Raw genomic sequence first — 14,642 nt, 5'->3', positions numbered from 1 at the left:
TCAAACTCCCAGTAAATGTAGGGTGAAGGTGATAGAGCCCAGGAGTGTGCTGACCAGGGCGTCTCTGACCTCCACTCCCTTCCCCTGCTCCTCAGGAGGCGCCACAGCTGCTCACCTTCCTCTTCTTCTCTCTGTTTTTCACGTGTCCCTGGAAGGCAGATGGCCAAGGTCTCTCAGAAAGGGTCCCCCGTGGCCGTGGCTTGCCCCTTACATTCACCCCTGCTCATGTGAAACTACAGCCAGAACCCAGGAGGGGCCAGGACACACACAAACACAGGACTTAGACTCAGGCCAGGCTCTGGGCTCCAAAAGAGGGGCTCGTGGGTCCCTATGATGGGTATGATGTCCCCGCTCCCAAGGACAGTTGTGCTGAGAACTCAGGGCTCAGTATGGGGGCCCTCTCCTCCCCAAATGGCAACCCTGGTCAGCCCACGTTGGCCCCAAGTCACCAACCTCAGGGTAGTCAGGTACTGCATTGTGCAGCATGCTCAGGTCACTTAGGAAGATCCCAAGAAAAGGTATATACTGTGCAATCGAGGTGAGGGTGGGGTGAGCTCCTGCTCTCAGGTGCCCCCACAGACCCTCCTCTGAAACACTCCCATCCTCAGCCTCCTAGCCCACCCCAGGGTTCCCACATGGAGCAGCTCAGCACCCTTAGGTCCTCCCCTCAATTTTCCCCTTCTCTCACTCTCCAAGAACACTGGACTCCTCCTAATCACCTCCCAGGACACATTTTTGGCTAATCACAGGTTCTGTGGTCCTGGGCTCAGCCCCACCCCTACCTCCACCTCCACCCTGCACCCAGCTCTTCCAGGTCCTCCTTCTGGTTACTTCTAATGGAGGGTTTCCGTTTCCATGGGAACAGGAGAAAGGCCACCTTCTTTTCAAATGGAGGCCTTCAACCGGGAGGGCAGCCCCCCCACCCCCCCTTTCCTGAGATCCTTTCCAGACCCAGAGCTCCCACCAGACAGGCTCACTCACATTCTTCTGCTGCTGCTTCTGAGCTCCCCGGAGGTTCAGCATCAGAGTGGCAAACCTGGAGGGCCGCTTCTGCCAGGGTTCAGGTCAGGGTCACCGAGGCCACACTGCCCTCACCCCTTTTCACCCCGCCACCCCTGACCTCAGACCCTGGACAACGGACCCAAGTCGGCTGGCACCAATGCTACTCTGACTCCTGCATGCTCTGATTCTAGAACAATCCCAGCTACAACACCCCATTGGTGTGTAACCTTAGGCCTGGGGCCTCCCCTCCTAGACCCCTTTCCTCCTCTGTCAAGTGTGAGAGCTCCATGAGGCTCACAGGTTCTCTTGAGGACTCAGTGTCAGATCACTGTAATCATGGTTCATGCCCTCAGCCCTCCAGCTGGAACAGGGCAGAGAGCTTAGCTCGGTCCTTTCCTGCCCTGAAGCTCAGGACCACTCTGTGGGGCCTGCAGCACACGTCATCCCTCCACATCGCTCAGGAGGAGACAGATACCAACAGGGGACAGTGACTGCCTAAGGGTCCCACAGAGGGGAGGCTGCTTGCCCCTCCCAGCCAGAGGCTTTGTACCATCTGCCCTCACTTCACCCCCAGCCCCACCACTGACCAGGGCCCTGTCCTCAGGGCTCTCAGCTTGTGCTCCAGGCTTCCTGAGGGACAGGCATCTCGGGAGCCCCATTGAGCAGATCCTGCCTGCCCAACCCCACTGGAGTCTCTGCCCACTGGGCTGGAACCAAGGCCATGCCAGCCTTCACCTCCCCATGGAAGCCCAGGATCTTCCCCTGCACAGCAGTCTTTCCTCATCCACTCAAGGATGGGACCCTCAAGGTGCCCCTAGGGACTGGCAGGGTAGGGAATGACAGGACACCTTGCCTCCTCACTGACATGAGGCTTCTGAGCTCTGTTCAGGAAGGATCCACTGAGAATCCATCAGAGCCCCAGACATCTCTCAGAAATCCCCCAGGCCTGTGGCATCGCCCACTGGGCACCGAGGGATAATCCTGGCTGTGACTGACCAGCAGCGAGCGCTATCGGGGGACAGCGGAAGTCACGGAACGCGTACTTCCGTTTCTCTGGTCCAGCAATCGGGACCTGAGGCCGAGCAGCCGTTTTGTGACGCTGGCGGGTAGGAACCCCCTTCAGTGCCCGTCCCCATCCCCGGGGCCGGCGGGGTGCCCTCCTCTCGGTGGTGTGGCGAAGATGGAAGGAGCAGCAGGGGTTCGGCTTCCTGGGGACAGGCTGGGCTGGTGTAGGGAAGAAGGCCCCTCATCCTCCCCATTCACCCAACAGCCTGGTAGAAGCTAAGTGCCAGTGGATGGACCAGCATGGAAGCCAGGGACCGGCTAACTCTGCCAGCTCAGCCCCCACCAGCTATGCCATGACCGGGGCCTCCTGCCCCTTAAACTGCTCCCCACCTGCCCATGGACCAAAGAGATCCCTCTTCCTGTTAATCAGACCGATAAGGTGAACATTTTCAGAGAACCTTGAAGTGACAAACTAGCAAAGCCACAACCTGCATAGTCCCCCCTCCTTCACACCCTCCTCTCTTCCCAGACCTCCAGCTTTGGCTCCATGTCCCTGAACTGTGTGGTGGTCATTCCACTGTCAACTTTGTGCAGTTTCTTTAATGTCACTGAGCTCCTCCTGAGGGGTGTGGGAGAGGAAAAGACATGATTAGAAATAATGGGGGTTGGGGGGGTTAAGGGCAAATTCCTTTGGACAATCTGAGGTTTCAAACTGCCCTGGTGAGGGTTTTCACTGGGCTCCTCTGAGCACGAAGGTCTCTGTGGGACGGGGCAGTGGCCCTCATGGTGGTCATCTGGGCCTCCATTCCCACACCTATTGGATAGCTCTGCTTTGACCAGTTTTGGGCTCAACTGAGCACAGGGTTCTGTGGCTATAAACACTGGAAAATCTCCAGTTGGCTCAATGTTTTTCCTGGCACTTAAGGAAACAGATTCCTGAAGCAGAGCTAGCGGCCTGAGGTCCCAGGGAAGCTTAGAGACCTCACCCATCAGTCCTGTCCCTGTCCCCAGGGTTGGTTGCCTCCTAGGAGATGCCAGATGCTGAGGGGACATTGGGAGACACATATGGGAGACCCCACACCATCTGTCCTCTCATGGGGAAAGGCCTACCTACCTTGACACTTTGTCCCATGTGTCCTTTAAACGATGGATGGGCACGCTGTGCAAAGCAGCTAAAATTGCGTGCATAGATGCCATGTTCCTCAGGGTCCTGCACTCCTGTGGAGGGAAGAGATGAGCTGTGAGCTGAAGAGCTAGAGCTCTAGCTCTGGTCCCCTCCATCGATACCTCTGCTGGGGGACAGATCGCACTTGGCGGGTACATTTAAGATCCAAAGACCAACACTCTCAGAGAGGAGGATCTTAGTTAAACCAAAGGACAGAGCCAGGTAGGAAGTGAACTTCCCACCACTGGGACCTGAGAATCAAGGTCAGCATGTCCCTGGTGGAAAGGACCTAGTAACTGTCACGGCTCAGACCTCACGCCTCCATCCTGAGAACTGATAAAATGGTATCAGCATTTTTTTAAGTCCCTGGAGAGGGACACCACTGGGCCTCCCATAACATACCTTGGCCACCTTGATCCAGTGCTCCACCACTCTGGCCCTGTCCCAGGCCACCATGCTTGGGTCCCCAAGGCAGGTGGTGATAACATAGTGGACCACGATGTTGAACTGGGCGATGGTGGCTCGGACAGTCGAGGCCAGGCGTTTTTTGCCAGGCTTGTCCTTCTGGGACCATACGGAGCCCAGGCACTGGTGGGGCAGCACCTTCTTGAACAACTCCTGGGGAGAAAGTGGAGTGTCACCCAGGCCCGCCACACCCCAGCTCAGTATCCCCAGTCACCGTCAGGGATCACTAAAGCTCAGCAAGCTGAGGATGTGACAGCCTTGTGGGAGTCCCTAGGATTCATTTCCTGTCCACTGAGGGCACTGGATGACCCCAGACTCAAGTCTGGTGGGGAAGGCACAGGAGCATCTTCCCCAGCCCATCCTCACCTACTCCAAGCTCCAGGATGCGGCTCAAGCATGCTCCCCCTAAAGGGGGCCTCTTCCAGCATCCTGGTCACCCCTCTGAGCTGCACATTCAGCGCACATTCCCCATGGCAGCTACAACCACGGGCTTTGTTTGTTCGTCTCCCTTGGAGTTGCGTACCCATCAGGTGCCTAATAAGTGCTGAGGCTGCTGAGCCTCATGGGCAGCTGGATGGGTGACCCACATACCTGGCTGCACACAGTGAGCTCCCCTCCTCACCTGATGGGCCGGGACCCACCCAGCTTTCAGTGTGGTGCTACATTCTGTGCAGCACGGCCTGGGAGTGTCCACCTCCACTGTCCTCAGGAGGACAGAGAACGCTTGGGGGTTGGGAAAGTTGCCCAGGACCCATTGAGGGTATGTGGTGTAGCTGTGATTTGGATCCAGATCCTAGGAGTTTGGGTTGGGAAAAGCCAGGTCTGGGCAGCTGACAGCAGAGGGAAGGCTTGTCCTACCCCATCCTGAGAGCCCCGCTGCTCACCACATCCATCGCTGTCAGTTGCTCTGCCACCAGTCTCGGAGGGAAACTCAGAATGGTCTGCTTCTCCTCCCTTAAAAGAGGCTTAGTGGTCACAACCCTAGAGTTGTCCGGTGTAGGGGACGGAGCTGGCGGTCCAGATGGCTCCAGCTCATGAGCTGGCCCTGGGGCTGCAGGTGAGGTTGGTGCTGGCCCCGGGTATGGCTTCAGCACTAGCACATTAGGACCAGGTTGCAGCCCTGGGGTAGGCCCTCCCTCTGGCTCTGGAGTGCTCTGGAGCTCTGGCGGTGGAACTGGAGCAGGATAAAGAGAAAGGTTCATGCATATGCCTGACTTTCCTGTGCCTTTCCAGAGACAGGAGAGATGCAGCTATCTTTAATGAATCTCTGTCCCATGTAGCGCCCCCTCCCTCACCCTCCGATCCTCTACCCAGACTGCAGTCCCCTCACCTTTCAGCTCTGGGTCCGTGGGCTCTAGATGCTCCAGCTCTACCTGCAGAATCTGGACGTGGCTTACCAGGTTTGAAGCAGAGAAGTTGACTTGCACAGAGGTCTGCTTCAGGGTGAACCAGGGATAAAGTAGAGGCTGGTTCAAATATCGTATCTCATCCATCCATGTTCCTGTGACAGAAGCAATGGCCCTGGGGGAGGCAGGTGGGCAGCAAAGTCAGATTCCTGGCCTTTGCTTCCACACTACCCTCCCATGGCAGCTTCATTGAAACCTGGGTCTTTGTGCTTGCCCCTGCGCATCCAAGGGACAGCCCCATGCCACCTGCCGACCCCTGTGGTTGTCCTGGGACTAGCAGGCTCGGTGATCGAGGAGGCTTAACAGCCTGTGGGGTTTCTTCTTCCAATTGACAGTTCTCCTGAACGTCCTGTACATGGCCTACCCCAGCCCTCCATGCACCTGGGCATCTGGACTGAGGACTGAGATAGACTTGTGAGATGCCTGCTCATTACAATCCTGTTCTGAGCCTGGTGACGGTGGTCAGATGAGATGGACATGGAGAAAAGCAGGCAGAGCAGGATGGCTCTGTGGTGTGGATGGGGCTCTTGGGGATAACTCATCCAAGCCTCCCCTCTGGTTCTAGGGAATCTGGGACCCCATCCACTATTCTTTTTGACCCTTGGCCTCCTAAAGTGGAAGCCACCATACCGTAGCTAGCCCTTGGGAATTAGCACATGTGCAAGATCACAGTTCTGCCTGGCCTTGTCCAATCACAGTCCCCATTTTGTAGACCCAGGAGGCCCTCCTTCTGGACCCAAAGCTCACTCACTTTTTTATTTGATCTTGCGGTGTGTCACCCTGGTCGTTATAAAGAGGTATGCCTCCAGATGCCGAGAAGACACTGATGGCATCAGGTCTGATGGATGGCAGACAGGACCTGTGGATGGTGTCTAGTGTGACTGTCTGATTCACTGGCTAGAACTGAGGCCCAGGGACTTTGTCTGCTTCACTCATTGAATTACGCTAAGTGTCTTCAAAAGTGCATCCTGGTAGTAAGTGCTTAATCTACAATGTCAAGTACATGAACTTGAACAGGACCATTTCAGATATCCCAGAGGGCCTGGGCCACTTCTATCCCCAGAGATCCCTAATGTGGCTACACCAAAGACAAGGTCAAAGATCAGCTAAGTGGATTCTCAAACTTCCTGACAGGTTGTTTTCCAGGTCTCTTTCCAAACTGAGAAATGCCACAGGCCACTCACGGGTGAGTCAGGTGACTTTTCATGGGGGAGAGAGAAACAGCGGCCATGGACAACCGCAGCGCGCCCAGCAGCCCTTCCTGCAGAGCCAGGCAGCAGGTGAGACCTGCCATGGCTTTTCCCCACAGTAGACCCTACAAGAACCTTATGAGGTTTATCTTCCACCACTGCACGTTTCAGAGGAACAGACTGAGGCTCAGACAGATGTGGTGACATTTTCAAGACACACAGCTAGCAATGGGCAGAGTCACCACTGTGCTAAAGATGGGGTGTGGGCTCACCTGGTAAACAGCTGGTCCAGGAGCTGGTGGGCTCTGGAGAAGGCTGGGTGGATGGACATGAAGGTGGAGACATGGGGGCTGTTTCCACCCAGGAAAGCTGGTACCATGGTCCCCATCACCTTCTCCAGTGCGCCTTCCTGGAGGGCCCGTATCCTGCGGGCCTCACGTAGGTTAGGGCTTAACTCAGGTGCACACTGGCTTGGACAAAAGAAGAGCATCCAGTCAGCAGCATCACCATGAGTCACCAGGAGGATGGGGGTCCATCTGAAGCTCACCCAGGAAATCTCAGCCCCCTCAGGGACATGAAAAGAGGAAGGACAGGGGTGCCCATGTTGAACAGTTCTAGGTTTTAAAAGTACCATTTAAGTTTGGTGGGGGTGTGTGCGTGTTTATACAATTGTCTTTTAGGCATATTTTTAGCTGAGGAACAGCAGACCGCCTTGTATTGAGTCTGTATTAAGGGTGTTGTCCCCATGAGTCCTCAACAGACATGACCATTACAGAGATGAGGGCACAGAGGTTTTGGGGTGTCAAATGGCTGCTCAAGGTCATGCAGGTCAGAACAGAGAACTGTCCTACTTGCCATTCCCTCTCCGCTACCTGAGTCTTCTCTCCTTCTGACGTGGATGGAAGTGTCTGAGAACCTTGCCCCTTCCCAGCTTAGAGAGAGTGTACAGGATAGACACAGTCCACGAAAACCACTCACTTCAAAACAGACACTTATTTTACTTCCTTTCCCATGAAAGGGCATTGTGAGACCCTCATTATGAAGATCCCAGATTCTTCAAAGGGGCAAATGTCTAGAGACATTAGACTGGAGAAAACCAATCACCAGGCAGGAATATGAACAATGACTGGGGAAGGTTAAAAGCTGAGAGGTGACTCAAAGTACCTGGAAGGTGATTGGAAATCAAAGAACACTGAGATGACCTTGAACAAATTGACACCAGATTGCTCGAAACTGAAAAAGATGGGAAATGCCTGGGCCAGGCTAGGAGCCAGGCAGCAGCTGCCATGAGAAACTGCTCTTGGCAATGTCACTGCTGCAGCCTTTTCAATTTGGAATCTGTCTGCAGCTGTTAAAATTGTACATGTGCATGTCTTTCCACCAGCAGTCCCATCCCTGGGCAAGTATCTGCACCTTGGGGCCGTATCTTTGTGGGCTGAATTGTGTCACCCTACTGCCATGACTTTGTAACCTGTAGAATGTCATTACATGCCTGTATTTGGACTTATGGTCTTTGGTGAAGGAGTTAAGTTAGACCTCACTGGGGCGGGGCCTAATCCAGTATGACTGGTGTCCTTTGAAGAGGTGAGGGGATACATGGAAGCCCAGACGGTGTCCCTGTGACACCGAGATAGAAGACAGCTCTCTACAAGCCAAGGAGAGACCCCTCTGGAGAAAGCAGCCCTGCCGACACCCCCATCTCTAACGTCTAGCCTCTAGAATTGTGTGAAAGTGAATGTGTGCTCTTTAGGCCACCCGATGTGGCCCTATGTCATGGCAGCCAAAGCAAACACGGTCCACTCGGACGCCCTTAAGTGTTTGCGGCTGCACTGCTGAAATGACACCCGAATTGCACTGCGTGGAGGTCCAACAGCCCTGAGAGGCTGCATCGCTGATGCCAATGTACTTCCTTATAAAATATTAAGAACATAAGTGAAGTCACAGTTCGTGCCCTGGCAAGGCCTTGTGATATGTTCTGTGGATGACAAGTAGCAGAGAAACATCTACAGGAGCTTAATTCTGTCCTCCCCTTTTCTTTGCATAAACCATCATGACACGTGTGATGATGTGCAGACTTGGAGAAGGCCTGCAAGGACAGTGGAGCTGACCACTCTACAGGACACCTGGGGCAGGTGCTTAAAACAACAAAATAGCAAAGTGCAGATGTGCCCATGGTCTGCTGAGAAGGGAAACAACACACCTTTTTCTCTACTATTCCTACAAATACGCGAGAAGTGTCTTTCTACCCTCCCATGTAGCCAGTGGGAAAAGTGGAGATCCAGATTGCTTTGTGAATGGTACTGTGGGACACTCCAGTGGGAAAGCTCTGGAGGGCCACAGGGGAGTCCCCACATTTGAGTCTGGGTTCTTGGTCCTCCCTGGCCATCCTTGGGTCCTGGGTGTGGAGACCCCTCTGGACCAGCCCTCACCTCGGACCAGCCCTCACCTCAGACCAGCACTGGTACTGGATGGTGTTGGCCTGGTGCGCCTGTCCCATGGCCCTGTAGGTGGGGTAGTGGGACTCATGGACCAGTGCCCTGACGACGTCCTCAATGGAGCTCTGCAAAGATAGAGCAGGGGACTGAGCCAGTAGCCTCGGGAAGCTTCCACCCAATCCGTGGTCCTGTGCAATGGCATACCTAGCAAACTAGGACACAGTCTGTCAGGACAGAGTGAGGATGTTCCCGCAGCCCTGCTGAAGTGACAGAACTAAATCATATCAAGGTCTAACAACAGTGAAAGGCTGAATTGGTGAGGAAATTACCTCCTTTATGAAATATTATGGAATGAATAAGACCACCACTCCTCACCTGGCCAGCCTACAGTGGTTTGCTGTGCTCTGTGAGATGACAAGTTGCAGAGAAATGTATCCAGTACCTTAATCCCAACTCTTTTTTTTTTTTTTTTTTTTTTATAGAGACTACCCTATCAAGTGTGATGATGTACAAGGCTCTGAGAAGGTCTGCAGGGACAGGAGCTGACTGCTACACAGGATACCTGGGACAGGTAGGTAAACAACCGAAATGAGCAAAATGCAGACAGCAAGAATTATTTTTTTCTATGATTCCAACAAAACCATGAAGAGTGTATTTCTATTTCTACCCTGTCACAAATCTGGTCAGGAGGATTAGAGATAGAGATTTTGGGGGGGACAGTAGTCCTTTGAAAATGTTGAGGCCCCAGATTTGAGTCTGTGTTCTAGTGCCACCCCAGTGATCCCAGGGTCCTAGGTGTGGGCCAGTTCTCACCTCAGGCTGATACTGGATGGTGTTCCTGGCCTGGTGACCTTGTGCCTTGTACCGGTTGATGGCATAGGTAAACCCATCAGCCAGCTCCTCTGTGATCTCCGGGGTGGAGTGCTACAAAGACAGAACCCAGTTATGGCCAGGAGGCATCAGGGGCCTGCCTGGGCATTGCCACTGGCGGAGACGCCCACCACAGATTCTGCTCCCACAACAGACAGAGGGGCTTCCGCAAAGACCTCCGGCCAGTGAAAGAACAAGATGGCACCACGAGGACTCCCAATGAACAAGCAAGTAAAGGAGCTTGGTCCCCAGCACTCAGCTCCCCATCATGCTGGCCATGACCTGGACAGTGTACATGACTGCCCCAGCAGGCTTTCAAGTGTTAACAAGCTGCTCCTGCCCAGGATAGGAATGCCCTTCATTCAACGCTTTCCCTCACCACCCTCAACACACACACACAGTCAAAATGGGAGGTAAGGGATGTGGGGCTTCCCAGGGGGATCCGTGCTGGGCCTTGGACTGGAATGGCCTTCCTGGGCTGCCCTCTGGTACCTGAGCATTCCTCGTGCCAGAGGGTGAGAGGTGTTGAAGGCGAGGTTTGTGCCAACATCGACAACAACAGAAACATCCCTCACTCTGGGCTTCTTTCCGCCCAGAGTCTCAGGAAATTGGGAAACACCAAGGAATCATCCTGCTCTCTTAACTGTTTTCAGTCAAGTGAGTAGATAGGGTTGCTTGGTTACCAGAATTATAACTTCTCTCGTGATGTCACAGAGGAAGTGAAGTCATCCCTCAAAGTTCCATTACCTGGGCCCCCTTCTACAATCAGAGCCACACAGAGCCTCCTCTGAGCTGTTGACCTCCAACTGTCCTTGACCATGTCATCTCCACACCTGTACCACGATACCCAGCACAATCCTCCTCAAAGCCCCCTGGGAATGGGCCAGGTTCCCAGCTTTGAGGAGAGAGCCGAGTCCAGATGTCTGGCACTTTGGCTCTTTTGAACACTCAGCCTCCTTACACGTGCTCACGTTATCTTCCATTTGAATGGAAACCAGGCTCTGTTGGTAGCCCAGAGCCCAGAGCAGCCACCTCCAGGGGTTGCTAGACTTTTTCCCGCCCTGATGGGATCTCAGGACACAGAAAACAACTTTCCCACAGGCATGTGCTGTTACCCCTAGAAAACCTTCAGTATTCTTCACTACCTGGCCACTTATTGTGCATTAAAAAGACTTGTTTCATTTTGTCCCTCAAGACCACTAGACCCTAGAGGGTGGCAATTGGGTCCTGGTCAGGTTTTGTGTGTTTCTCATTTCCATTGCCCAAGTACTGAAGATAAAACTGAGCTGTGGCAGGAGCTTAATAAATATTTGGTGAACGAATGCTTGAATGAAACTAGTATTATTATGTCGTTTGATAGTTGGAAAGACAAAGACTCAGAAACATACTGAGTTGGGGTCCCTCAGACAAGCTGCAGGAGCCATGCTCAGGTCTTCCATTTGACCCCTGAGGCATGCTCTGCTCACCACCCCTCAGGGCACCAATTTGCACAACCTCAGAGAGGCTTACCTGGTGCTTTGAAAACCACTCTGGGTACAGGGGCCCTCTGAGCATCAATCCTGACTTTTCCAGATCTGAGGACCTGGCAGAACATCTCTATGACTGGGTGTGCTTATTGGCAGTTGAGCGTGTATTGAAAGCCCGACACGTCTGAATAAAATGGGCAGAAAATTCAGGTCCTTTTCTCCATTCTTCATACTTCCAGTCAATGTCTTAAGCATGCTACCCCTTTCAGATGAGACACCTCCCCTTCCCAAGCCTGTCTTTGATTTCTGAGCCAGTGGAGTTTGCAGAGCTCACTGAGGTCAGCACACCCTCAGAGAAGCCAAGCTCATGGCCCAAGACAGAGCCCACATGTGGAAAGGGGCGTGGTGCTAGGGCAGAGGTCCTGGGCTCTGTGGGACGGGCTCCATCTAATGGTGGGAGTGTGGATCCAGCACCCAGGCAGCAGCACGGGGGGGGTGGGGGGTGGAAGGGGAAGACTTCGCTGATGCTGCACCTTCTGTGGGCCTCCCATCGCAGCTGCCCCGGCTCCCAGAGAAAAACCATTACTATCCCGGTGTAGGTGGCTTCTCACCAGCACCTGCATGCTCTGCCCACTTTCGCAGTGAATGATTTCATGCCTGTTGGAGCCACTGTGTGGACAGGGCTGGCACTGAGGGTTTTGGATTAAAATAAAGCGGCCACGTCAGTCCGGTTTGGCTGCACTGGACTTGAGCACAAGGACGACAATGTCCTCCTCATTCAGCACAAGCCACCGCTCTTTTCCGTCCCCATTCAGCAAACACTCCACCCCTGCTCAGGGTCCACAGGACTTGCCTCTGCTTCTTTCAGGAGCCAGTCTGTGGTTCCCAGTCTTCCAGGCCTAGTGGCCTGGATTCCTCCTCAGGAGGGATCCCAAGACCAGTCCTCTCAGAGCTCATGAGAATGACATCCCTGAGCCTGAGGGTCCTGACAGGGTCATGGACCTCTCTGCTCCTCCCAGAGCCAGATCTACTCTTGCCACGCCACCCCTCCCCCCATGTGGCAGCAGGTTCACAGGTTACCTCCCATCCCTACAGTCCCACAGACTCTTCTGCTGATCCTCCACCCCAGGCAGTCCCAGGGAACAGTCACCCTTTCTGTTCTGGCCTGGCTTCTCTTCTACACAGCCCCACCCCAATTTCAAATCCAGCCTGGGTCTGCCTCATTCTTCAGCCCTGTCACACAAAGCCTATGGATGTTGTTGAAGCTCCTAATTCTCATTTTACCTAAACTAACTTATTTTAAAGTGGGAGGAATAGGAACAGTTGAGAGGAGGAAAAACGAAATGTGGCTCTTAGCAAGCCCCCACAGTAACTGCTGGTGTCAGGGTCTGTCTAACTCCCAATAAATCTACTGCCCCCATAGTCAACTGCTGATGTCAGTGATGTCCTGTGTCTTTCAAAGATATCCTAGTCTGCTGGCAAGAATTTAATAACTTCTCTGTGTTAGTAAGCCTCTCTGTTCTCAGAGCCAACTTCCCCAAAGCCATCTACAGAGTCCCTTCAACTCCCTCCCAGCTCCCTTACCCTCTTTAAAAATCCCTGCCTTTCTTTTGCTCGCTGCTGACACCTTCCTGCCTCCCTGGTTTCAGCCCACTTGTGCAGCTGGCCAGATAAATCTTTTAGACTCATGGCTTGTTCTCCTGTCGTTTCTCCTCTCTCTGTCATCAGACTTAACAGTGGCGATAAATGTTAGCATGAGAGGTCTACAGATCATCTAAATATTGTCCTCATCCCACTCCCTATTCCTCTGAACAAAAAAAAATAGAGACAACTTCAGGTACGTTTTAAATCAACACTTTATTTGAAAAAAAAAATAAAGAAAAACAAAGTTTCAATCACCAAGCAAACAATTCACACGGCCATTTTCTGGAATAATGAGAACAATACAAGTTATCACTGTGGAGAGGTGGAATCCGTGCCAGGTCCTGGGCTGTGGGTCTGACTCCATCATTCTTGCCCACCCCATAAACTTTTATAGGTCATGGGACAGGTCAGCGATGTGAGACTATCTCTCCAAGTGAAACCAGAAAAATCAGTGTTCAGGCAGCCTGTCCTCTACCAGACCCAATAAGCAGAGACAGGGATTGAGTCTTTATGGGTGCTTTTTTCAGGTGGTCAGTGATCTGAGAAGACAGCAGGTTTGTACCCTAATAGGCTGTCTTAAATTCCATTATAAATGGGCCCTTTATATAAGGATAAGAAAGTATAGGTAAAGGGTTTGGAATTCTGGGAAAAGGTTAATTGGATAAAAGCTTCATTATTCTTTCATCTGTGTCATGGGTGGTGGTCCTTGTGCCTTGAGCAGTGGCCTTTGTGTCCTGGGCAGTGGTCACCTCACCTGGAGTACAATGGCTCAGATACTGTTTTGATTGCTTACAGTCCTCTTGAAGCACAAAGATGGAACTGCTTATGGTTTCCTGAAAACAAGGTGGGTCACACCATTGATTAGTAAGCTTATTAGCTGTCACCTGAAACTAAAATTTTCCAACATTTGAGTTCCCCATCATTCTCCCACTATTAGTTTAAACTATCTTATTTTTATGAGATCAGTTTTATTTGGAAGTACTCATTTTGTTGTTGAGCATGTATCTTAACATTGGCAATACATTTAATCACAGATCTACGTAAGGGGGCACAGTGCATGCAACACACACTGTGATAGAGCACAAAACAGTTTTTAGCACATTTGACAAAAGGTGCACACTCTCCAGCTGGGGCTACATTAGTGACTTTTAAGAAAAATGTTTCCCTGTCTTTTATAGTTACCACAGATTCCCAATGATAAATATCAGAGTAGTTATTTAATAAAATAAAGTATAATTTCAAAGGCTTTCCAAGGCTGTACGAACACCTATAGGACATGTAGTGAAAGTCTATTCAACATAAGTTCCTCCTGCAAGACAAAATTCAGAGATGTTGAGAACATTTTTGTTAAGTATATCCAAATATTTCCATCTAATTTGAAAGGAACAAGTTCTCCATGATGTGAGGTTAAACAAAAAGTAGTGAAAAGAATATAAATCATTGATTTGAAAGATGTTTTTTAGGTCTTCTTGAGGCTCAGTGTTCCATTGATTCTCCAGTGCTTTCTTTACTCTGGTGTGATGAAACCAGTTTTATTCCTGCCAACTTCACCACGATGGGGTGGTGAGGAGAACATCCCAAGGTCCAGTCTGCTTTTCTTCTAGTTGGCTCTCTGGAAATCCTGTCTTCCAGGTCTTGAGTAGCACCTTATCTCCAAGCTCAAAAATAATGTAGCAAACGTACAGGGAAGAAGCCTCTAATATAAGCAAGGTCATTAATTACTTATCTCCCACCCCAATCATAGTCTGAAATGGTTGTCCATACACAATTTCATAAGGACTCAATTGAGGAGGCAACCTTATCCTGAGCAGGGAAATAGGTAAAGCTTGATCCCAATGGAAATGAGTTTCTTGGCACAGCTTGGTTATCTTTTTCTTCATGTGATTCATCTTCTCTACCTTCCCAGAAGCCTGAGGTCTACATGCCATGTGGAATCTCCTCTTGATTCCTAAACATTTACTAATCTTCTGTGTAATTTTTGAAACAAAAGCAAG

At 51.7% G+C, this 14,642-nt stretch overlaps 1 protein-coding gene across 1 annotated transcript in view; it reads right to left on the bottom strand.

Moving 5' to 3' along the window:
* Positions 1–12,729, bottom strand: part of LOC150006320 (ral guanine nucleotide dissociation stimulator-like) — a 101,664-nt gene extending 88,935 nt beyond the window's left edge. The window contains exons 1-11 of the mRNA XM_090280748.1: positions 12,589–12,729; positions 9,482–9,592; positions 6,506–6,699; positions 5,795–5,902; positions 4,968–5,158; positions 4,522–4,820; positions 3,575–3,790; positions 3,122–3,225; positions 2,539–3,031; positions 982–1,050; positions 454–525 (exon numbers count right to left, since the gene is read on the bottom strand). Coding sequence (XP_090136874.1) covers positions 454–525; positions 982–1,050; positions 2,539–3,031; positions 3,122–3,225; positions 3,575–3,790; positions 4,522–4,820; positions 4,968–5,158; positions 5,795–5,902; positions 6,506–6,699; positions 9,482–9,592; positions 12,589–12,729 — 1,998 coding nt within the window. The remainder of the gene's footprint in view (positions 1–453; positions 526–981; positions 1,051–2,538; positions 3,032–3,121; positions 3,226–3,574; positions 3,791–4,521; positions 4,821–4,967; positions 5,159–5,794; positions 5,903–6,505; positions 6,700–9,481; positions 9,593–12,588) is intronic.
* Positions 12,730–14,642: the final 1,913 nt, after the last annotated feature.

Source organism: Furipterus horrens, unplaced genomic scaffold (genome assembly GCF_987537825.1).
Source record: "Furipterus horrens unplaced genomic scaffold, mFurHor1.1.pri manual_scaffold_6, whole genome shotgun sequence".
Taxonomy (NCBI): Eukaryota; Metazoa; Chordata; class Mammalia; order Chiroptera; family Furipteridae; genus Furipterus; species Furipterus horrens.
Note: the sequence above shows the minus strand (reverse complement) of the source record. Positions and strands in the feature narration are given on the sequence as shown.